Source organism: Rhipicephalus microplus, chromosome 2 (genome assembly GCF_043290135.1).
Source record: "Rhipicephalus microplus isolate Deutch F79 chromosome 2, USDA_Rmic, whole genome shotgun sequence".
Taxonomy (NCBI): domain Eukaryota; kingdom Metazoa; phylum Arthropoda; class Arachnida; order Ixodida; family Ixodidae; genus Rhipicephalus; species Rhipicephalus microplus.
In genome coordinates this window covers 176434633-176457759 of record NC_134701.1, presented here as the reverse complement: position 1 = coordinate 176457759, position 23127 = coordinate 176434633, and the positions used below count along the sequence as shown (strand labels likewise).

At 45.5% G+C, this 23127-nt stretch overlaps 1 protein-coding gene and 1 non-coding gene across 6 annotated transcripts in view; both read right to left on the bottom strand.

Annotated features, from left to right (window-relative positions):
- LOC119169657 (protein lin-9 homolog) overlaps window positions 1-23127 on the bottom strand; it is a 165199-nt gene that overhangs the window by 36133 nt on the left and 105939 nt on the right. For all 5 annotated transcript variants that reach the window (XM_075887098.1, XM_075887099.1, XM_075887101.1 and 2 more), the window contains exon 15: window positions 17828-17922. In XM_075887098.1, coding sequence (XP_075743213.1) covers window positions 17828-17922 — 95 coding nt within the window. The remainder of the gene's footprint in view (window positions 1-17827; window positions 17923-23127) is intronic.
- Window positions 1220-5181, bottom strand: LOC119166788 (uncharacterized). The gene has a single exon (XR_012893843.1). It is a non-coding gene; the product is annotated as an uncharacterized LOC119166788 (transcript).

Below are 23127 nucleotides of genomic sequence, written 5' to 3'. Positions count from 1 at the left end.
GTTAATCAATGTACAGTGAAGTGACCAGCAAATCAAAGATGAATCAAGGAAGCGTGAAGTAACTTTTAGGCATGAATTAATATACATTACAATTGAATCAAAAGTGCATCAAGTTCCAATTAAAATGGGATCAACTGGCCTTCTGGTTTGGTCAATTCTGGTTTGTGACAGCACCCTCAAAGTGGCTTATACAAAACAAGTTATACCTAAACACTAAGAAGGCAACATACATAATATTCTATTTAGTAAATAAAGATGTCAAGCATGACATAAAAATGGTACTGACACAAAAATTGTGGCCCTGCAGTGATGCAGTGAATTGCTGGGGTTCTGTTAGTTTTGACACGACATACCGTTTACTGCAGCATGCGACAGATAATCAATTACAAGCTCCTCATTACCAACCAGTCTTAGTTTTGGTTTGAGGGAGCTCGATGTACGACAAGCCGCAGAGTGCTACTATCACCCCTTAACAGGCTGTAGTCAAAAAATTTAGAGGCAGTATAGTGTGGAACTTTTTGCGCAAAGGATAGCGAGACAAGACAAGCGCTTGTGCCTGTGATGCCTCTCCGTCCTTTGTGCAAAGATTTCTGTACTACAGTTAAACCTGGATATAACAAAATTGATAGAATCCCAGAAAAATTCGTTATCTAGAGGATTTCGTTATATGCAGGTTCGGTACGAAAACTCAGAAAATAAACGCGCAAATGAAACAAAAGGGGGACTGAAGGCAGCGCTAACCCAAAACACTTACTTCGCACAAAAAAAACTGCAGTATTATTGTGATAGCAACTATATGGACATTTTGAGCGGGTTTTCGCCGTCGCCGTCATGTTCCTTAACAAGTACAGATTGCAGTGGTGATCCAGCCACTTTAACTTTTGGAGCAATTTTTGGAGCAGAGAAAATTTTTGGAGCAGCTTTGTATCGGCACTCGATTTTGGAGCAGCAATTGTAGCAGCAACTTATTTTACAAAAATACATCTCTCATTATTGCTGAAACTAAAGCTGTGATAGCAACCACAGTTCTATAAAACCGTATTTGTCTCAATTCTCAATTATTAATTAGAGTGTCACGTGCATGCCGATTTTAAAAGCCACCAAGAAATGGACCAGTCCATCAGATTTAATGCACTACTGAAAATGAAGGTAGTGCAGGTGTAGCATTAGTTGATTAAAGTACACTAAAAGCTACGACAAAAATTCTCAGAAACCGAACTGTAAGGAGAGTTTTGAACTTTCATTTATTTACAGAAGAAAGATGTGCATGTTGCAGCATTTACGTCCTCTTGCTCACCTTCTTGCTTAGTTCTTCCAGCTGTGAGAGGGTTTGGCTCAAAGTGGAGTTGCCTTCAGCTAATAAAGTTTGCCCAGCTTCAACTTGTTCCAGGCTCTTAGAACGCAGACCAGAAGAAATTATGTCTTCTGCTCGTTTCAGCAATGCCCTACTTGAGGTGACCTTTTCTTCCAAGTTCTTACGAAGTCGCTTTTTGTCGACATCAGCACCAGTGTCTTGGTCTCCAAGCCTTTTCCTGCTTTCTGACTGCTGTGCACTTGCAGTTCTCTATGTGTATCGGGCTCTAGATCTCCTTACACTTTGCAGAAGCTCTGTAGACAAGGGAACTTCAGTGGCATCTCCATCATACCTGCGGAGATATGTCTTTGTCTGGCGCAACCCGTTAATGCTTGCAATGCATAATGAGTAGCGGTTCTCATAAAAGCGCTTATTTTCGCCAAATCCTCGTTCGCAGTCTGCGTTGCCATGTGGCAGGCACAGCAGACACTTGACAAGCCTCGACAATAATGGATACTTTGGTTGACCTCCAGGAGACTTCAGTTCAAATATTTTGCGCCAACGAACATCAATTCTTTCACCTCCAAGTGCCAGGAGGTCACTGTTGGAGTCACACTTTAACATATGCCACTCATCGATGGCTGAGGAAACTTCATGTTTGATTACCTGTGGAAGCTGAGACACAAGGTACTTCAGTGCTCGCACTTCCGATTCAACATTTGTTGACTGCCAATTGAGGAGGCTAGCAGATTGAAGAACTCTATTATCGAGTGGAAGCTTCTGAAGAAGATCCTTGGCACAGGCCAAGTAAAAAGCACGTGCTCCAAGATAAAACCGCTTCTTCTCACTAGAGTCCCACTCAAGCATTGATTTTTCAGTATCTGTACCAACTTCTGGCCTCGATTTCCAAAGGGATGCATCCATCACATCTAGCCTTTTCAGTTGTTCAGCGCTCTTGTCTGCAAAGGCTTCATGACGAAGAAACCGACTGAGGACTCGTTGGACTAGAACAATAAGTTCAACGTGAAGTATGTGCAAGAGCGGCTCTTGCTTTTGGAAGAGCAGCTGAAATCCACTGAAAAGCTGCGCACAGTTCTTAAGGAACAACACTTTGGCCAAAAGTTGTTTCTCAGAAAATGCCGACACAAGCTTGTTGTGTAGGCTTGGGTGTCAGGTCGTTGACGAGATGAATTGCCCTTAAAAAAATAGGTGCGAAGCGCTTCAAACTGTTCCTCAACTCGGCAAAGTGAGTCTTGTAGCGTCATCCAGCGATTAGAAACGTGGCGCAGAAATACATGACAACAGATTCCAAAAGTATCCTGGCATTCTCTGAGTGCTTCAGCGCGGACAGCACCTTTGAAGTAGTAGTAAATATTTCTCACTACTTCTTCTACATCTAAGCCAAATGCATCCAGGCCTCTGCCAAATGCATTATGAACTTTATGAAGATTGCAGTTGCCATTATCAATCAAACTTGGTGCCACATGCTTCTGAAGCTTGTTTCTTACGCTCTTCATAACATTAGGGCCATCACTGAAAAAGCAAACAAGTCCTTGCTTTGGAAGATCTGCTATTGCTTCTTCTATGCAGCCAACAATTATTGCAGCGGTTGCACGCCCAAGATCCAATGACTGGACATGTTCAACAACAACTTCCTGTTGGCTGCTGGAAAAATAGCGTACCAGCACATCTAGTTGCTGCACCCTTAGCTCTGGCTTTGGCGTCTCATCAATCATAATGGAAAAATAGACATTTGGCTGGCACAGCTCAGTCACCACTTGTCCTTTAAAGTAGGGACCCAGTCCATCTGATACAATGCGGGCCAACTTTATTCTGCCACAACTAAACTTTTTGGCAATGTCACTGTCGGGGAACATGCAGTGATAAATCGAAGTTGCCGTGTCTCCCCATGAAAAAGGAATTCCCTTGGCCACAACAGACAAAGCAAAAGTAGTTTCTGCCTTGCTGACTTGGTGCTCAAGTGATGTATTAGCAGACACGTTGGAGAAGTCCAGTGTGCCTTGCACCAATTTGGGTGGAAGAAGATTCCCGTCCTTGTCTCTGTGTCTAGCAGCTGCATCAATATGTTTCTTCATCCCAGCATGACGCTTCACTGCTGCCGCTCCATGCTGTGCGCAAGAAATGGTGCAGTTGCAAAGAATACAAAATGCATCTGTATTTCGGGTTCCACTCTTGCACCACCGACTGATCGGATCATTATTGGAGTCCACCTCGTTGAGTACAGAGGCGTTGAACTTGGTGTTGCGATCTGAAAACATGAGCGAAACGAACTTTATGACAGTAAACTTTCCCAAGTTTTTTTTCAGAGCGTGAATATTGGTAAAAGCAACAGGGTAGACAGAAAGAGCACTGACTTCTAACTTTATATCACAGAGTGGCAAGAATATATATGCCCAAAAAAGGATGATTAAAAACATGACAAAATACAAGCCTAGTCAATGCGTCAGTATAAAAATCTTGCAAATGTGACTACGCACCAACTAGCCCAAGGTTCCACTCTTGTAAATTTTCCCACGACAAAGGCACGCTAGTAAAAAGAGCACGTAACTACTAGATTTATTTTTAGGGTAGCCCGTAACATACTGCCAACCTTACTTCATTGGAAGATCTAAATACCAACTCTAAGGCGCCAACACCAAATATTTGCGCAAGCATTTTGGGTACAGCCTCGACAAATGGCGCGAATCGGGATGCCAGTTTGTCTGTCGACCATTCACACCTAAAACTCGCGACCAACTTACAGGAAGTTGCCATGCGGATGACGCGTGGGTCTGACGGCCGCAGACAAACGCATTGCCCCAGCTGGCAAGGCGGCATAAGGCGCTAATGTATGTTGGAGGTTTGCTTCCTTCCGGCGCGGCGCGCGATGACCAGAGCAGAAATCGACAGCAATGTTTTCCTTAAATTAAATATTTAAAAAAGCTGATTGGGAACGGCACGTCACGAATAGCGGATTCCCAACGATCGGCTGCCGCTAATGCGGTAACATTACGGTGCTTATTGACTTGCTTGTGTTGACATGGTCGACGCTCAATCACTCTTTTCCGACTATTCTACAAGCAGCTCGCACGGTGGGGCGCCCGATTCGTGACGCGCCGGCAGCACATACGGCCCATCTAGCGATCTGCTAACGTCAACAAAAGCGACCCGCCTGCAGAAATTCGTAGTGTATTCCGCGTCACTCGCTCGTTCGTTTCGCACTATTATATGTTCCGAACGGTAGCATGTAGGAGGTGTAACTGCTGCATGCCGTACGAGCGATTGCGCGTTTCAAATGCGGATATTCCGCACCACGAAACAAGGCACGGCGCACCTTCCTAAGCCTACGTACAGCGCTCAGACACTCCGAACACAAAAACAATCAGTAGCGAGAAATCGCAAGAACTATAGGCAAGTTGCAACTTCTGTACTGATTCAATAGCAAAGTGCGGCCGGTAATAAATGCCAGCAGCGCTACGCGATCGCCTAAGCATTCACTAAAGTATTTCACGGGCGCTATTAAGAAATGCCACAAAATTTAAAAAGAAAGCGACTTACTTTTGTCCATTTCAACAGCGGGCGGATGACAAACATTCGCTGACTGTTTGTTCACAAGCACATGGCGCACATGCAACGACACGACGTGCTGTGCATGAGCGCGAAAACCTACAGAAAACACCCGAACGACACCGACGAATACCTAAGCTGCAAAGCACATGGTAAACAATTGCCAACCTAGAAAAGAATTCACTTGTTGCCAACTGAAAAATGAACATCCGCTAAAGTCGGGTTCTTTCGTGCAATTTGGCGCATTTGGCGCAAACAAAACAACACTTGCGCAGTAAGGCGCAGGAAGGTATATTTGTAGCAAATTGGCGCAAATGGCGCAGCTGGATCACTACTGAGATTGATAACGTGCCCCCGCGATGGTAACTTTCACGAAAGGGTAAAAGTGCAAGAGCGCTCGCAGAGAACAAATGAGTCGGCCCATCCATATCACCTAGAAAGTGCATAAGCTAACATCTCCCGTGTGTTAAAACTGTAGTCGAATGCTCAAAGTCAACCACCCGTCTTGAACAAGCGTGAAACAAAGCGGGGAGGGGGAGGGGGGATCACTCAAGTAGCAATAATGAACTTAGATTTTAAGGGTGGTCGCGATCGCTGGCACGCTTGCTATCTCGGCAAGTACCAGTGCGGTTTCTACGCGAAGGGATGGTGTGAAAAGAGCACTTCACCGTGGAGCGGCCGTACTTTCTTACACCAGCGTTTTCTAGGAGTTCCGCGATATCAGATCCAAAAAAGTTGGCTGCCAGCCTTATTTCTTATAACATATTTTTTTTCCTATCACGTTCATTGCATTGTATTCAACGCGCTGCCGTGTTGCCAGATTTTATCGACTAATCGTGAAAGCTACCATCCTGCGAACTCGCGGCACGGCGAAACACAGAAGCGCATGACCAGTCGATCTTTGAAGATCTGTCGTCACTGTGGTCTCGGCAAGTTTCCATCAGCGCTTAATGTGACAACCCCTTGGTGGTAACGACACAATTTTCCGAAATTAAGTAAAGTCACAGTTTCACCGCAAGAGCGAAGCAATGACAACTTGGAATGTAACGCTGGGAACGGCAAGCAGACCGAAGCATGCAGCGCTCTGCTCAAGCAAAAACAAAAAATGACGCATGAAACGAAATCACAGGTACAGTTATAAATGCGAACTAACAGATACCCCAGTTGTTACTTGGCTGTGTTTGAAAAGTGCACTCTTTTCGCAAATGGCCCCTGTCTATCGAGCAAAGTGAGCATTGTGCACCTTGCAAATAAACGCAATCGTTCGGGTAAAATCGAAGGCACGCGATTCTTTTCGCCAAAAGTTAAGTGCCATTGAATAATAACACAAACATTTTATCTCTTGTGAAGCCGCAAGCCCTAAAAAACCATGCGTGGTATGTGCAATGCTTGGCCACACCAGCCCACAGAACTGTAATATGTTTTTTTCTGCACAATTTGCATCAAGAAGTCTTTTCGAACAGGAAATGGGAAAGTAGTGTCGCCAAACACGGAACTTTCAACGTGTGCATCACAGCAAGGGACTGGCGAGCAGCTGCCAAGAAGTAATCTGCTGTAGCGAACGCGGCACAAGAAAAACGACGGCTATGAAGTCATCATAACTTGTGTTGACTGCAACATGATGAGCGAAGGCAAGTAGGGGAGTCACCGTAGGGTCTTTTATGAGATGGTCAATGAGTCAAGATCCTCGATCACGCAAGGGAACTTTGATTTTCATGTAAAATACCTTCCAAGATATATTTACTGTCGATATTTTGCAGGTATTACACAGCTTCATGGGAATCAATCCCGTAGGCTATCTTGGCGGCACAATTTTGTGTCGTACTCGTACCCCTTTAAAATAAGCTCAGATGGGAAAACTTAGGGTAAGAAACAAAATTTTTCTTAGAATATGGATGATTTATTAATGCAAGATCCACAGAAATCCTTTAGTTGAGTAGCTCGCACTGAGTGTAGGATGCCAGTACAGAATTAGCCCCCCCCCCTCCCCTTTTTTTTTCAATGGCTAAACAATGATTACTGCCTAATGTGAATTCTAAGTGCATCTGTATAGGCATATTGATTTTAAATTAGCTGAGACAAATGCTTCTTCTTGAGTGGTATGCACCTCTAGGTTCTGGCAATAGCAACGTCTGCTCGGACAGCTTGTTTAGCAGCAGCAGCAGGCAACGCACTTCCACCAGTTGTTTTGCTCAATATTAAGAAAGAACTGACTCCAACTATTTTGCACACAGGTACACGGTACATGTTGAAAAGAGAACACTGTGAGTAGCGCGACTTGTGTCGAGGACTGATTTGGTGCAGCCCATTTCGCATCAAACGCCGTAAACTGAGCGTGGTGTGACTGCCTCGCTAACCAGGAGACCACAAAAAGGTGGGAATGTACCACAACAGCCACTGCAGAGAGGCCTTCGTTTTAGAAGTGATTTATACACAAATATGGTATCGGTGGCCTCCCCGCCACACACCTTAGTGATGAGGTCAGAGACTGCACGATTGCGCGCACTATTGTGGTGCTGTGGAACCTGTCATCTCGCCATGGCTGTTCCCTTGCCCTGACACTGTCCTTACCCCTGCCGTTTTTCATCTTCACTCCGTTTTGTCCTTGTTCACTCTATCAGTTATGCCGGCGTCACTCAATGCAACAACAGCCACCTATGCTGCGCTCTACAATATTAAGATGTACGTCTTCTACTGAAGAGTTTATTATGGTGTACCAGTATTGGGGACAACAACGAAAGAAATTTCACAAGCCTACTGAACTGAAAAATAAAATATTTCATAGTTACAAAGTCTACCATGGCAGCATTGGTTGTTTGCACACTGTAATGCTTCTGTACTGACATGAAATATTGAGGGCAAGCAAAATATATTATATTAAACAGCCACAAGAAATATGCAAGAATATAAGCTGTATAAATTTAAAAAGGCTACATATACAAAAATCCCTGATGTTATAATGTAAACAGAAGTTTAAGATGTTTACCAAGAACAAGGACACATTATGGAAAACAAGCAATGTAATACTGATCAATACACTTAGTCAATGAAATGAAAAATACAGCAGAGTCAGACACTGACCTAAAAAAACTCTCTTGAAAGAATAACTAATCACGCCTAAACAAAATTGCACAGAAGACAGAGAAATGTGTTAAAAAATTTTTGCAACAGTATGGAAAGTTTGTCATTTTTTGCCACTGTATAATATTATTACTGCTTTGTCATGCAGTTGTATGATGCCTAATTGTTTTTTTTATTTTTTTTGCATGAGACTAGTATCTACAGTGTGGCACTTGTTGCTTGTATAGCTCAAAACTTTATTGTGACAGTGCTAAAGAAATCGTTTTGCAGAGAAATGCCGATTGCGACGGCGTCTTTGCTGTGAGCAAAAATACGATGTGCAGCCGCCAACCGTTCATTCAGATGCTAAATATTCTGACATGCTTGTTTATTCAGACACCCTCGCGGCACTGCCACTTGTCCCACCGAAGTAATAACACAAGGCCGAAATTTCTGATGCCCCACAGTGCACTATTCGATTTTTTGGACTTTGGCTGGCTGATCAAGTGCGACATCAAATGCCATGACCTCAGTACGGTGTTTACAATATTTTTGCTAGGTTGCTAGCACTGAAGGTTGTACTGGCTGAGATTGGAGGCTGTGCCCGCATAAAAACAAGGAAGTTTCAATTGCTGATCTCGAAGGATACTTTTTGGTTACATGTAATGGCTGCCAGACAGCTTTAGTCAGGCTACTGTTGACTCAATGGCTACGGCGGCCAAATCACGAGCCAAGCCAAGCAACGCTCAGAGTGGGCTTGGTGTGACATTTGAGAATTATCGGGATGACCACACACACAAAACGGACTAAGAAAAAACTGAAGCATGAGCACTGCATCATGAACTAGCCTGACATCATTGCCTTTTGACATTTCAGAGTTTTTGTTGTTACTTGTTTTTCTGCGGCTAGGTCTGATCTGTATCTTGCTTTCTTGTTTGTTGCTTGATGTGCGATACCCGATCGGCTGAAATGGCTCTGACACCACTAATTCAATCTGCGTTGTCGGTATTAATAGATAAACGCTGAAACTACAAGACATCGACCGTGGCGAAAAACGCCGCAACTGTTCGCCAGGTCGAAGGCGGCCGACCTCAGTCTGATGTTGGTCGGGAATTTCCGCCGAATTGGAATATCATAAGATTGCCTGTTAGGTCCTCTAACCAGCACAAGGGGACAGCGACTCCAATGAAGGATTGCCTGCACCACTGTTATCATATGTGGATTTGGCACAGCCCATAACAGCACTATAGACAACCTGCAGTGATGGCAAAACAATGGCTGAAATGCTACCCAGCCTGATTGTCTTTGATCGTACTTATGCACAGTAGTACACTGACAAGTTTTTCCGGCCAATGAGTCAACAAAAGTGCTATTATTAATATAAAGTGAATTTTTTTTGCACTCTAAATCATTTGGACTTTTTGGCAGTTCCCGTCAAGTCTGAGTAAATGGTTGACGTCTATAGATGCAAATGAAGATAAGAGCCAGGGGGCATTTGCACTTTGGCTTTCCTTGCAGCATAGTTTATGTCTTCAACAAGAAGCGAAGGCAGGCTGGTGATCGGGAAGCCGATAACATGTGTGGGTATTGCTACTGCATACATCTCTCGGAGGCAAAGCTTATAAGTTTCCCAACTTTTTTTTTTAGTCTGTTATCAATCATGTGGTCATACCATGTGTCGATTTCTTTTCTTTATGACGCAAGAAATATGCATCTATTGCAAACTTTAGGTGCATAAATTGCCTTTTGCTGCGGTGTCTTTTTCTTGTGTATCATCGCAAGAAACTTCACTAGGCTGTTTTTGGGTAGACAAGCTGGAGTGCTGGTTTGTGCTGACGTCATGAAGGTTGTGCTGTCTGCAATTCGATCAGGTGGAGGCTGGCAGTACAGGCAGCCTTCACCTGATTAAATCGCATTGTAGTCATGTGCCCTGATGACACTTGCAATCCCTTTGAACGAGTGTTGCTTGCACGACTTCCAACCTGCGAAATTTACAGATCGCGAGACTACCGTAGACTTGACTGTGATGGGGTTAGTCCTGAGCACAGGTCTTTTCAGGGACACACATGAAACCTATTCACAATGCTTTGCCTATGCTTGTTTACCTTTAGACAATCACCGCAATGCATGTCAAAACCTGCTCTGAATAACTGGCAGTGAAGCTTTAAGACGTTTGTTCTTGTACAAATGCTTGTAATTACGCATCATGTGCACTTGTGTGTAATAAACAAAATAGGCTGAGTGCTGCAACAACTATGACCCAGTACCACCCATAGTAGACTTCACGGCAGAGCACAGCTGTACTGCTGTGAAGGTGACTTAAAAAAAACAAAAACAGCACGTCTGACGTTTTGAAAACTAAAATTAGCATTGTGTGCAACAGAGTTTCTTGCAAATACAAAAGAGGAAACTGCCGCTAATGTCTATGAGAGTTGCAAGGCATGGTGTCTTCAGCCAGTATAAAAATGATGGGTAGTACACAAATATGTGTAATCTTCATACTTTAACAGCAGGTTGGTCACCTGAAGAAAAGGGTGACAAGCAAAAGCCACGAACTGAAAGAAGAAGACTGCAGGAAAATGATACAGACAAGTCACAAGCATATTCACATATGGGACACCGTATGTAGATATGAAGAATAGCCAGAGGATTAAAATTAACACTCTTATCAGAAAAGTCCGCAAGATTGCCATGGGCCTGTTACCTTCCACATCCACGGAAAAGTTGCTCTAAGTGGGAGTGAACAACACATGGGAAGAGCTCATGGAAGCACACCATGTCAACTAGCTGGAGAGACTGCAGCTGACGAATAGGGGTAAAGCCCTACTCCAAGACTTAGGTTATCGCATTGAAGATGACATGCACGTCCATCAGCATATCCCGTACGAGATCCATAAGCAATATACCAAGGAACATGCATCCCGAATACGACAAAGTAAGAAGACAAGCCAGGATAAAACTGCTCGAGCAGATACTACAACGCACAAACAGCAAAAAAGAAGATGTGAGATACACGGACTAAGCGGCTTACCTTACAAAGGACCATTTTGCTATAAGCGTTGTCGACAAAAATGGCTAAAAATTGAGAGCCACATCCATACGTGCCAAAGACCCGAGCACAGCGCAAGAGCTGGGCATAGCCCTGGCTATCGCTACATGCAACAGGACGTGGGCTACTGTGATAACGGATTCGCAAGAGGCGTGCAGAAGATACATGAATAGAAAGATCGAAGAGGCAGCACTACATGTCTTAAAAAGCACAAAGATGGACATAACAACCATCCTTTGGACACCGGGGCATGAGTCTCTCTTGGAAAACCAGGCAGCGCACGCTGCGGCTCGAGATCATGCACGCTAAGCCATCTCCGACATGCTGGGAACACGTTCCGACGGCTGTCACAAAGAGCATGAACACATACCGAAGAAGTATTCAGACATTTTGGCACATTACAGAAAGCAGAGAAAGTGGTACCCGCCGACACACAGGAGTCTGAGAAGTGAACAAGCAGTGACATGACGAAGATTACAAGCCGGAACTTATCCGCACGGAACATTCATGCCCACAATGTATCCAGGGACCTTTAATTGGGACTGCAAGTTTTGCCCTCAGAACACGCGCAACACTCTGCGCCACATGGTGCTGGAGTGTCACAACAATCCTGACTTACCACTGTCCACACCACCAGGCGAAAACGGAAAGGAAGAAATAGATCCGGAGGAAGTATTCGAAGACCAGTGGGAGGCTTTGCTGGTGACGCAAGACCCTGACAACTAGGTACAATTAGTGAAAAGGGCTCGGGCGGCGGCAGCGAGCCATGACTACCTGAACTGAGAAGGCCAACCACCTTAGTGCTGAAGTACAAGAGCCTGGACCAAATAAAGTTCATTTCATTCACTTATTTAAGCTCCCTCGGCTTTGCATGGCGTGGAACTACTTTGTCACGAGACGACAATCAACAAGGGTTAAGCAGTTGCACTTCTCCAGCTCAAGTTTTTACACCCACCAATCCATATTGGGTCACGAAAATCCAAACCGTTCGTTATTTTATTAGAAAGAAAACCAAAACACAGATATAAACAAAGCCACAAGTGTGTTCAAAGCCTATAAGCATCAAGACTAGGCAAATTTGTGAACTAATCATCATTCCCATGGTGGCTTCACGATTGCAGTGCCAGAGTCCACTTTAGTTAATTTTATGAAACTCTATGGTGTGCATGACACTTCATTTGCATTAGGACAAAGTTTGTGCTTTGGCCAGGTGTGCCAGGACATGCAAGGCACATTTTGCAGTATGGCACAAAAATAAAAATATCGTATGTCTGTATGCAAACGCGGTGGCAATATTCCTACCACCAAAGGCAGAACCCGAGGTGGCATCATCCCTTAGTATTAGTGGGAAAAGGGAAAATTCCTTGACTCCTCTTTTCAAACAGACAAACTTTGACACACTACCAAATGGCATCACTATCATGTTTTCAGTCTAGGAAAAGACAGTGCAACTACCCAATGGGCCAATCACAGTGGGTAAATCAGAGGTGACCGAGTTTGACAGCTGGCGTGAACAACATTTATGGGTAGTGCCTGCCAGATTTGTTCTTAAAGGGACACTGAAACATTTAAAAAAAAGAAAACGAGCTTATGGTGTCATGATACATAATTATGTGCAGCAAACTCGAAAATCAAGTCGAAAATTTGCATGAACCAACGCAAATAACTTCATTTTGCCGTAAACATGCATCAGGCGCCACTGCCCGTGAGTCTTGCCACCGCACTTGATACGTCGAAGCTCCACGACATCATGTGCTAGATGGTGAGTACAGCTGACTAGGCTCGCCGGCAGGCAATGCCGGGTTTATCTGTCGAAACTGGGTACTTGCCGTAAGTATGGGGAACTGTCGAAGTCGTGACGAGTTCGCTGTACACCTGTACATGTTCCATCCGGTTGCCAAGGTAAGAGCGACGATCAAAGACGACGTCAGTGCCAATGATGTGGCACAGGAAAGCGAGTCCTAACCAGGCACCTTCACCCGCATCGGAAACTAGACTTATACATATAAGATCCATGTCAGTGCTTAATTTCACTGTAGCGAAGTGATAAAAAAAATGATACATTAAATTGTATATATTCAATTTAATAAGCAACATCAGCATCGGCCCTCGCTTTTGGCTGCGTATCGGCACGGTCCGCACTACGTGCGGGCTTCGTGCGGAAGCATCAGAAGTTCTTGAATTTCACTGCTCTAAGTGCAGCGTTGTGTTGATGCGGTCAGTATCTCCCTTCGCAGTGGGCAAAAAGCAAGCAATGAGTCAATGTGCTACTGCTAAAAACAGCAAAAAAAGAAAAAAAAAAGCCACACGAGTGCTACACTTTGCTGCAATAGTGACATATGCTCGAAACTGCGCTGCAAACTTGCGCATGGATAGTTTGGCTCATATATTGCAGTCTTCTGAACAATACCATCGCTTTTTTTCTAAATTCTAGCCAGTACCACAGGGATGGTAAGTTAACATACAAGTGGTACATTAGCTGCGTTAGAAGCATGCGACTGTTACGTAGAGTGCCCAATTGCGATGGTGTGTACTGATATCTGTGTGCATGTGTTTTCATCACAAGGTGCTCATGCACGCACTGTATTCAAATTTTTTCTTTTAACATTAAGATATTTAAAAAATTATAAGCACCATGTCTTGTGAAATCACGGCCCTTGAAAAAGATTGTTTTGTTTATAGTGCGGTACTGCTTTTAGTGTGGATATTCGCGACTCCCGCGACTCATGTTATAAGCGGTCTACAGTCGCCGACGGATTTTTGCGGGCTCCGAAAGTTCAAACTTTTTGGATATTTCAGACATCACAAATGCAGCATCAAAGTTCCTATTCCACTAATGCATCTTTGCAACCGATTTTTCGGAACAGCTTGTGTTCCAAAGTTTGATTTTGATTTGTGGGGTTTGTGTGATTTTGGGACGCCACCAAGTGGCGTCCCAATGTCTGATTTTATTTGCCTAGCGAAATGGCATAACTTCTTTTATTGTGATAGCAATCGTATGGACACTCTCGGTTGGATTTCGCCGTCGGCGTCAATGTCATGCACCGTATATGTATAGATATCTATATGAAAACGCAAGAAAGAAAAAAAATCCAGAAAAAAAAACTCTAGCGCGGGGAATTGAACGTGGAACCTCCGCGTCATGAATGCGAGGCATTAACCTCTGAGACACCGAGGGACACCTCGTTCATTGTCCAAACGGCAAGCTCTTTATATCTACCACTTACCGCTATTGGCGGAATCTCGGGGGCAACCATCGTGTTTTCAGCATTATCAGCAGGATGGCGCAACGAGCACGCGGCAGTTTTCATATCTCACACGTACTTTGGCAAGCGGAGAGGGGGGTGGACGATCTCTCTCGTGCGTCCTTATCTCCCAGTGGGGGGGATCTTACGTCTTAGCTGGCGTTGGGATTGCACTGGAACGATTCTGTTGTAGTTACGGGGCGCGCAAAAGTCACTGCAAACGTTGCACAGCCTCCGTATGCGAAAATGGTGCGCATTCAGACACAGCGAAATAACCATAGAGTTAATATACAGTTTCATGCATCATTTGTGTGTGAGAAACTTGGGGCATGTTTCGATCTGCTTGCCATTCTGCGAGTGACCTTTCAATCGGTTGCTATCACGTTCATTGCTTCGCCTTTGCGGCAAAACTGCGACTTTTTCAGTCAGCCTTACCATCATCACTAATACGCCGGTAGGAAGTTTTATTGCGATAGCAATTATATGGGCAGTCTCAGCTGGCTTTTTTGCCACCACCGCCGTCATTCACCATTATGTATACGTACTTACTGTATATGTATATATGAAAATTCAAAAAGAAAAAAAAATCACGTGCGCTCAGCGCTCGCTCGTCACAATGTGCCGACACGTGCTTATTTCCCACGTGTATTTTGTTCGGCGAATGGGGGGGAGGGGGGGTAGATGCCTGAGCACGCGCGCTTATCCTTCGGTGGGTAAAATCATGCGCCTACAGCTTTCACCGAAACGATTGTGTTAGTCGCCGGGCACACAAAGGTCACTTCGCTCGCTGCACAGGCCCCGTTTGCAAAAAAAAAGTGCGCTTTTCATACACAGCGAAGTATAACAACTGGGACACTTGTTAGTTTGCACTCATTTTCACTTGTGATTATTTTTCGTGTGTCGTTTTTGTTTAAACAGCACGTTAAGTATTGAGCGGTAAGCGTTGTTAGTTTGCTCTCGTCCTGAGTATGTCGTTTTTGTGCGTCATTTGTGCTTGAGCAGCCTGCTGCACGTTTCGATCTGCTTGCCGTTCTTCGCTTTACATTCCAAGTTGTTGCTATCGCATTCGTTGCTTCGCCCTTGCAGCGAAACTGACTGTGTCTCCTGCGCATTTGTTTTTGTGGTCGTCATTGCGCAAGTGTTCGTGTTAGCGTTGTGTATCGTCAACTAGAATATTATTTTTTACCAGGCTCCGCTGTCACTTTTCATGCGGATGCTGCCAGGTAGCGCCACTGCTACTTTTCATGCGAGCTTTGGCTGTGATGTTGGGCCGTTGCAGACTCTTGCTGAGCTGCAGATGTGGTTATTCTAACGCGTGTTTGCTTTCTGGTTCATGCAAATGTAAAATTACCAGATTCGTTGCTACATGGACCACCTAGAAAAAGTGTCGGCATGGCATCAAGAACCAGAGATGGTTTTCCTCGGGTAAATGTGCACCTAACTGCCATTTATAATGTGCACATAATCACGCCGGATATATCTCGGGCCGAAATGATGTTCACACACTGCTGAGGTTTAGGTCAGAGGCTTGTCCCCCTTGGAGGTTCCGCTCCCTATTTCTGCGGAGATCATCGTCCTTGGGAGATGCAAACAACGACACTTTCAGCAACCCAGAGCAAAGCAATGAGGATCCGTTCTCTGTTTCCACGTGTCATGAGCTACATGTTTGTTAGTGCGGGATATTTCACAAAACACAGACTCCAATCTGGTCCTTGCGAGAGAATGCAATTGAGTGCACCAGTACATGTGCAGTAGAGTAGCGTGCTAGAACTGGCAACGCAATAATCCGGCCCGCAAAAGACGTTCATTGGCTTGACTCTTTTACGCGGCCCACAAAAGTGCGGTACGCGCCGCGCAAGAACACTTGTTGGGAAGCGTACGCTAGGACCTCTGGTCATCGCTGGCTTTCTCGTCTATATCACCTGAACTAAATAATTTTTCGAACTCCTGCGATTGACAAAAAAGCGACAGCATTATGCTTCCCGTTTCTGGTATTGGCCTCAACGAACTTGGAAACGAGCGCATAGGTAAAAGTTACACGGAATAAGGCCCATCTTCTTCACAACAGTACTAGATGTAACACAACACACGAAATGAAAAAAAACAAAAAAAACAGAGTTTTTACTTTTTCATGTTTTGTTGGGCTGACACTATCTCTTGGGATAGCCTGTATCCATGCCTTTCACCCACCTTGGTCAGCCGGAAATCGAAATATGTACACTCGCGGCCCAAATTCATGGTTTCCACAAAAATGTGGGCACTACACTGTCTTGGCATCGCAACTGCTCACAATCTGGTCACTCACCAACGAACACAGTTACCATGGCGATATAAGGCTTTGTCAAGCTGGTTTTATACAGCTTTTTTCCCCTGTCCCAGCCACTTACTGTACAACTGCACGTGGTAAGTAAACTCAACACAACCACAAAGAAAAGTAGTACACATCACAACTCCAAAGAGGCAGATGGCACACAGAGAATGTGGCAACATTCTTTTTTCTCACGTTGCTTACAACAGCAAACTCTCCAAGGGATGCCCGCTAGCTGATGAAGAGTCCGATAGAAGTACAGCATCGAAGCACAGTAATGCTGCCGGGACTGAAATGCCGATGTGAACGAGCCACCAAATGCTGGCGTCGGTAGCGTTGTGCACCACCACAGTGCACAACGCAACCAGCGTCATTGCCCTGTTGACGTATGCGGTAGAGCTTCCAGGCCTTGAAGAAGTTTCTTTAGGTAGCGTTAGCTCAACATGCCCAACTCATGCATATACTCATGCACATGCACTGAGTGACTTCCGCGCTAACCGGAGAACACTCTGCCGGCACGTGCTCACGCACATGAAACGGCGCAGTGGTGCGGTGAGAAATCTTATCGGCCGTCCATGTCTTTTGCGCCGCTGAGACAGCAGCGGCGGCACCGAGCCACTGGAGTATATTTTAGTTCACTGTGGTGGTGTGTCAAGTGTGTTTGAGCCGTCATGTGCATCGCATGCTCGTTGCCGTTCGTGATTTTTCAGTAGCACTCCGTGGTTAGGTGCTCAACGACTGACCTGTAACAAGCGGGCTCGATAGCGGTCGTGACGGTAGCATTTTGATGGTGGCGAAATGCGGGTATGTCCTACCCTGCAGTGTTGGTGCAGGTAAAAGCCCAGACCGTGTTGTTATATCCTATGCAACAGGCGAGACGTTGCATGCATCTTTTTGCGAATGGCATCAAGTTTTGTTTGCTTGGTTATATGAAGCCTCTAACTTTGTCACCCGCAACAGTCGGTGGCAGCGTTTGCCAACAATGTTGCCGCAGCCCCCCCCCCCCCCTCCCCTAAAAACAGAATTCCCTCATACCCAAGAGCAGCACAAAGCATCACACTATTGAGGATTGCTTCAGGCTTTTCTAAGCCAAATAAACTTCATTTTCAGGGCTTGACCATTTTTTTTGGACTGTTCGATTTTGCAGACTATTTCGTGGTCCCTACCAGGCTTAGAAAATTGGTCGGCGACTGTATTCTGTATTATGCGAACCATTTTCGCCAGGACTGTAAAGTGGCATTGAAAGGAAGGAATAGATAATTTCTAGAATGCATGGATAAATGAAAAAATGTATTGGAACTCACCCGACATTTTTTGGCATCACGCTGTTTTGGATGTCCACCATGGCTTCACTAAGTGATTGCAGCTCAAACGAGTTCAGGTCGCCCTCGGAAAGGTTCTGTAAGAAGAGGTTGAACAACTGAAATCAAGTCTATGATGGTCACACAAATACAGCTTGTTCATAACATATATAGAAACATAACATGCATAGAAAGATGTCAAAAGCATTTGTAGAAAATAATCCTGTTCTATTTTTTTTTTCTCCTTGCAAGGCAAGCCCGCCAACACTTGCAATGGGGCATAACATTTATGCTAGCATTAGCTTGCAACTTAACGCTAACAGTAAGATAACCTACAGTAAACAGCATACGCTAGCATTTCAGAGCAGCGGAAGGCTGTGGACCGCACATGCGTGGTGCCATGTAGATGTAAGAGTGCTTAGTAAAGACAAGCTAAATTTATATGAACACACTTTATGTTGTTTAGCCTCAGCAAACGCAGCACACGTCAACGGACTTGGTCATACTTATTGAAACCGGTGAATCCTAACCGGATACAAAGAGTGGCATAGAAGCTACAGCAAAATATAGGGCCCCTAATGGAGAATGTATCTCAAAGACGAAGCTTATTTTTCACCAGAGCACCGGTAGTGAAGCGGCATTACTAAAATACAGTTAAACCTGCTTATTACGAATCTCCAAATAACGATCTCCTCGATATAACGAAGTTTTTCTATTCCCCACCGCTACTCCATAGAAGCACACGTATTTTCAACCTCTATGTAACAAAGTAATAGCAGGAGAGACCCTTGCCCCGCAGCGGTGGTCTAGTGGCTAAGGTACTCGGCTGCTGACTCGCAGGTCGCAGGTTCGAATCCCGGCTGCGGCGGCTGCATTTCCGATGGAGGGGGAAATGTTGTAGGCCCGTCTGCTCAAATTTGGGTGCACGTTAAAGAACCCCAGGTGGTCGAAATTTCTGGAGCCCTCCACTACAGCGTCTCTCATAATCATATGGTGGTTTTGGGGCGTTGAACCCCACATATCGATCAATCAGGAGAGATCCTTGATATAATCAATTTTCGCCACAGTTAATTTCCTCCTCCTCGACTAGCTTAAACACTAGCTTAGGAGGGAAGATGTTTGAGGTTCGGAATGGGTCCCCTCGATGACTCGAGTGCACGGTGGCAGCGCAAAGAAAGAGCCGTAGTCCGGTGAAGAGACGCTTTATTGCTGCCTCAGGCTACTACTGCCCGAGTCCAAGCCCGAACCTCCGCTCTCATTTCAAATTCAAACATCCTCTTTTCAACCCTTGGTCGAACAAAGAGTCTTCACAAAAACCAATCACATGTTGGGACTCGCATCTTCACAACCAATCACAGAAACACTTTCATAAAAGGCCCTACATTTGTAAAAACCTCGTCACCAAATAGAACACGCAAAGGGATAAGTTCTCCGCGTGTGACACTCTCTCCCATGCCAGGCCGTGCCGCCCATCACTACTAGTGCTGCCTCCATCGGCCGACTTCCGTCGGTGGCCGTTCTCACGATCGAGCCCCTTCAGTTCTCTCATTAAATGTTGCTTCGTAGAAGCGTCCTTAAGAGCGGTGAGTACACGGTTGCGCTCTGTACGCTTACCAGGTGTGCATGCGACAGCGAGGCGCCCCGACATCCTAACAGCACTCAGTAATGACGTACAGCGGGGGAGGTTATACTCGTCTCCCGGCCGCCACTATGTCTCGGTCAGCCAAGTGGTCGCGTCCCCGCGTCATTCTCAATAGCACGCGCGCATGCCCACAATGGCTTAAACTCAGACAGTGGCGCCTGACCTGCTTCTTGCCAGACGCTCTTCCGAGTAAGCTTTCCCCTTATAATCCCGTACGGGGGCGACCTTGACTGCTCCGCTTGTGAACCGTGAGAACGAAGAAGTTTCCTTTCTTTTCCGCGCTCGGGTCTTCTGCGTTCGCCTTCGCGGAACCGATCAACTTCGTTAGTTGACGGGTCGGAAACGGGCTACGCACTCTACATCAGTCGCATTAATTGCGCTACACCCAACACGCTGGTAATTGGTACCTCATACTAACTACCACGAACAATCTGTCCCAGATTTTATCATATTGGCAAGAGCATGCACCTTCCACGTTGCAACCCCCGCTGCCGATGAAGCACGAAGCGACATGGACGGCATGCTCTCGGCCTCGGCGACTCTTAGGCGTGGGCAAGAGGCAAGCAGGGCGTGCTTCCCACGAGCTGGCATTGGCGCCGCTTTTACCGCCCCGGGCACATGCGCGTATGTGCATCCCTCTTCCTCCGAACCAAAAAAAAAAAAAGGGGATTTTGCATTGGGAGTGCCACGCTTTTAGTCAGCGTCACATATGCAGGACTGCGGTGGCCATGTCCTTCGCTCTTTGTTTTTGACGCTGTGTGTGCATGCATGGTATCACTTTGCGGGCATGGTGTGGGCGCCAACGACGTTTAGCTTTGCCTTTTTTCTTCCCTCTTTTTTTCTTTAACGTGGACAACCGTGTCATCACCGCAAAGAGGACGTCAGATTAGGCGTTGAAGGAAACTCTGAGACACCACGGTGACAATGAAGGATCTTCAGAGGTTGACTCTTCACGTGTTTCCGTATTGCACCACGAGTTTGTGGGAATATAAGCTCCGTTCGATTCGCCTGCACCACGTGAAGCAGATCATGAAGTGCTTAACCTTGCCATTCGTTTCAGCAGTGCAGCATTGACAACCTCTGAACCCTGCCATTGGTTTCAAAAGGTTGACTGCAGGGGGGGTAGTGCGATAGCAATTATATGAACACTGTCAGCAGAAATTGGTGGTTGCCGCTGATCTGTACAGAGTCCAAACCGATAACATTGCTCACACATCATCTGTTTTACAAGTAAAAGCGCCCTAGCGCTGCGGACCAACCCGGTTGAAGCAGAGATGAAACGACACGGCGGTCACCGTCACGCAAAGGGCACATGCGATAACATCGCTCCATGTGCAAGGCCTGTCCTCACTTGCTTACGAGTTACTTTGTCGGGCAAGGGACCATGGTACAGTCCCGCCGACCAATCGTCTTCCCCTAGCTCGACCTTCTCCGCTCATAGCCCAAGAAAACAAGCAGTGTCAGGCACTCTTTTTGGCAACCCTTGTGGTTGATAAAAAAAAAAAACAGAAAGAAACCAAGAATGTTGGAGCAGAAAGGTAAGGATATCGGGGAGGAGCCCTCAATAAGGGGGTTGGGAATAAAAGAGACAGTGAGGAGAAAACTGTCCGAATATGAAAAGAAAACTAATTTAAAAAGTTCCGACTTGCGAAAGGGAGAAGCTGCTGGTTAATCGTGGCGGGCGGTTTAAAAAAGCCCTGCCATTAAGTTCGAGGAACCCTTGCCGAAGCAGGATTCAGCTTGGCTCCTTGAGGGAGAGGGGAAAGGGGTCGCATAAAGGAAATGTACAGAAAGTGCCTGGTGAGGTGTGGGTATAAGCATGCTCAGTTCCCCTTCTGGGTACAGGCAGACGAGAGTGAAGTTCCGCGGCAACGTCAGCCCCCGCCCCTCTTTGTCGCCAGAGTCGCCGTGCCACTCCCTATTATGCCAATGTAAAGGGCTGACTATGCGCTCCAACGCCCCCCCCCCCCCCCCAAACTCCAAAGGTTAACAGCAGCACACCCACTGCTGGCTGCAATAGAACAGCCACTAAGAGCGCTGTGCATTCCAGGAGCGCTCGCCACGTCAAGCAAGCGCTCCTACTGGAGGGGCTTCCTTTTTGCTCTCCTTTTTTTCTCTCTCATGTGGGAATGCTGGCACATTCAAGAGCCAGCAAAAGCATTAATGGTACCACGGGGTCACTGCCCTCCATCTACTACAATGAAGTTTTCTATTTCTTTTTAGTTAATGTGCATGACCTTCAAAAACTGCCCAGCCATGTGCAATTTCTCTGCTCCTACTCGGCAGGCCGCATGTTCTGGCACTATTTTCTCCTCTCGGAAATGTACATTGAACAGAGTTGAACCTTGCCACCATCGCTAAAAAAAAAGAGAATCCTTTTTACTACGTGGCCAGACAATTTCGCTCAAGTGGCCAGACAAAGCAGTGGATGCGCGTTCATAACTGGATTTCCGAAGATTTTCTTATGACCTGTACAACTGGGAGAAACGTTCAAAATCCGGGAGTCTCCCGGGTAATCCGGGAGACTTGGCAGGTATGGCGTTGAAAGCGCACTGATTGTTGCAGATATAGCACGCGCCCCAACGACTACGCCCTTAAAATCAAAGTTCACCGATCCTACTCAAATGACCTCTCTTCCCCTGCCCACCGCATTTCCTCATGCTCATTCGATACAGGTTTCCTTCGTGTTTAAGCCTTTCGCGGCAGTTCTACCACGTGGGGGGATGTTACCGTGTGCACCCTCCAGGTGATAGAGAAGGTGACTCAGTTTATCTCTGTTTCAAAAGTGCTCATGCTTTTTTACCCACTCGTAAAGTTACGACGCATGTTATCAATTTAGACTTCTGACAGAACACAGAGGCGAAGACAAAAACTCGCCGAGAGTGTTCATATAATTGCTGTTCCAGCAATAACACATTTTTTACTGCCAATTAAGTGTTTTGGGTTCTGTGTACTTTCAAATATTTATGCCCCTAACACTTCCAGGAAATAATTGCAGAGTAATTAAACTATAATTGCACTGTATCATGCACGCAGTGCCAACCACAACATCTTGTTCTTTTTTAATTTCATAGAATGACTACAAAATATACTACACCCATAAATTGTAAACAAAAGGCAGACGAATTATAATTTAAGTCTACATAGTTTGCATGCAAGCCAAGTTTGTCGAGTAAATGTAACAAGTCTCTTGTGAACGTCATTTATTAAGACATGCATTTAAAAAAAAAACACGCTTTAGATAATACTGAGAAGACTACCAGGAGGGGGAAACTCCCTATACCTTCCACGTATTCACTTTCAGCAGCAGCAGAGCCGCTTTTACCAGTGGCAGTTGCCGGACAGCCTACTAGAAATAAATGAACAGAAAATTTCTTTCATGACGTCACTGGTGAGGCCCCCAATAGAGGAAAGGATGAAATATTGAGAGGAGGAGGGTTGCCAAAGAAGGCCTCCTTTCCCACTTCGCATGCATGAGCAATGCGCTTGTGCCTTTTTTCAGGTTGGCTGGATGCTTGGCCAATGTGGACATAAAGTTTTGTTAATAGTTTTTTAAAAGTTTGTTCGTTTTTTCTGAAGAAGCGAAAGTTAAGCTGACTGATTTATCAGTAAGACGAAACTCGTTCGACACAAATAAAATGAACTTTTTTTATTGCCCATT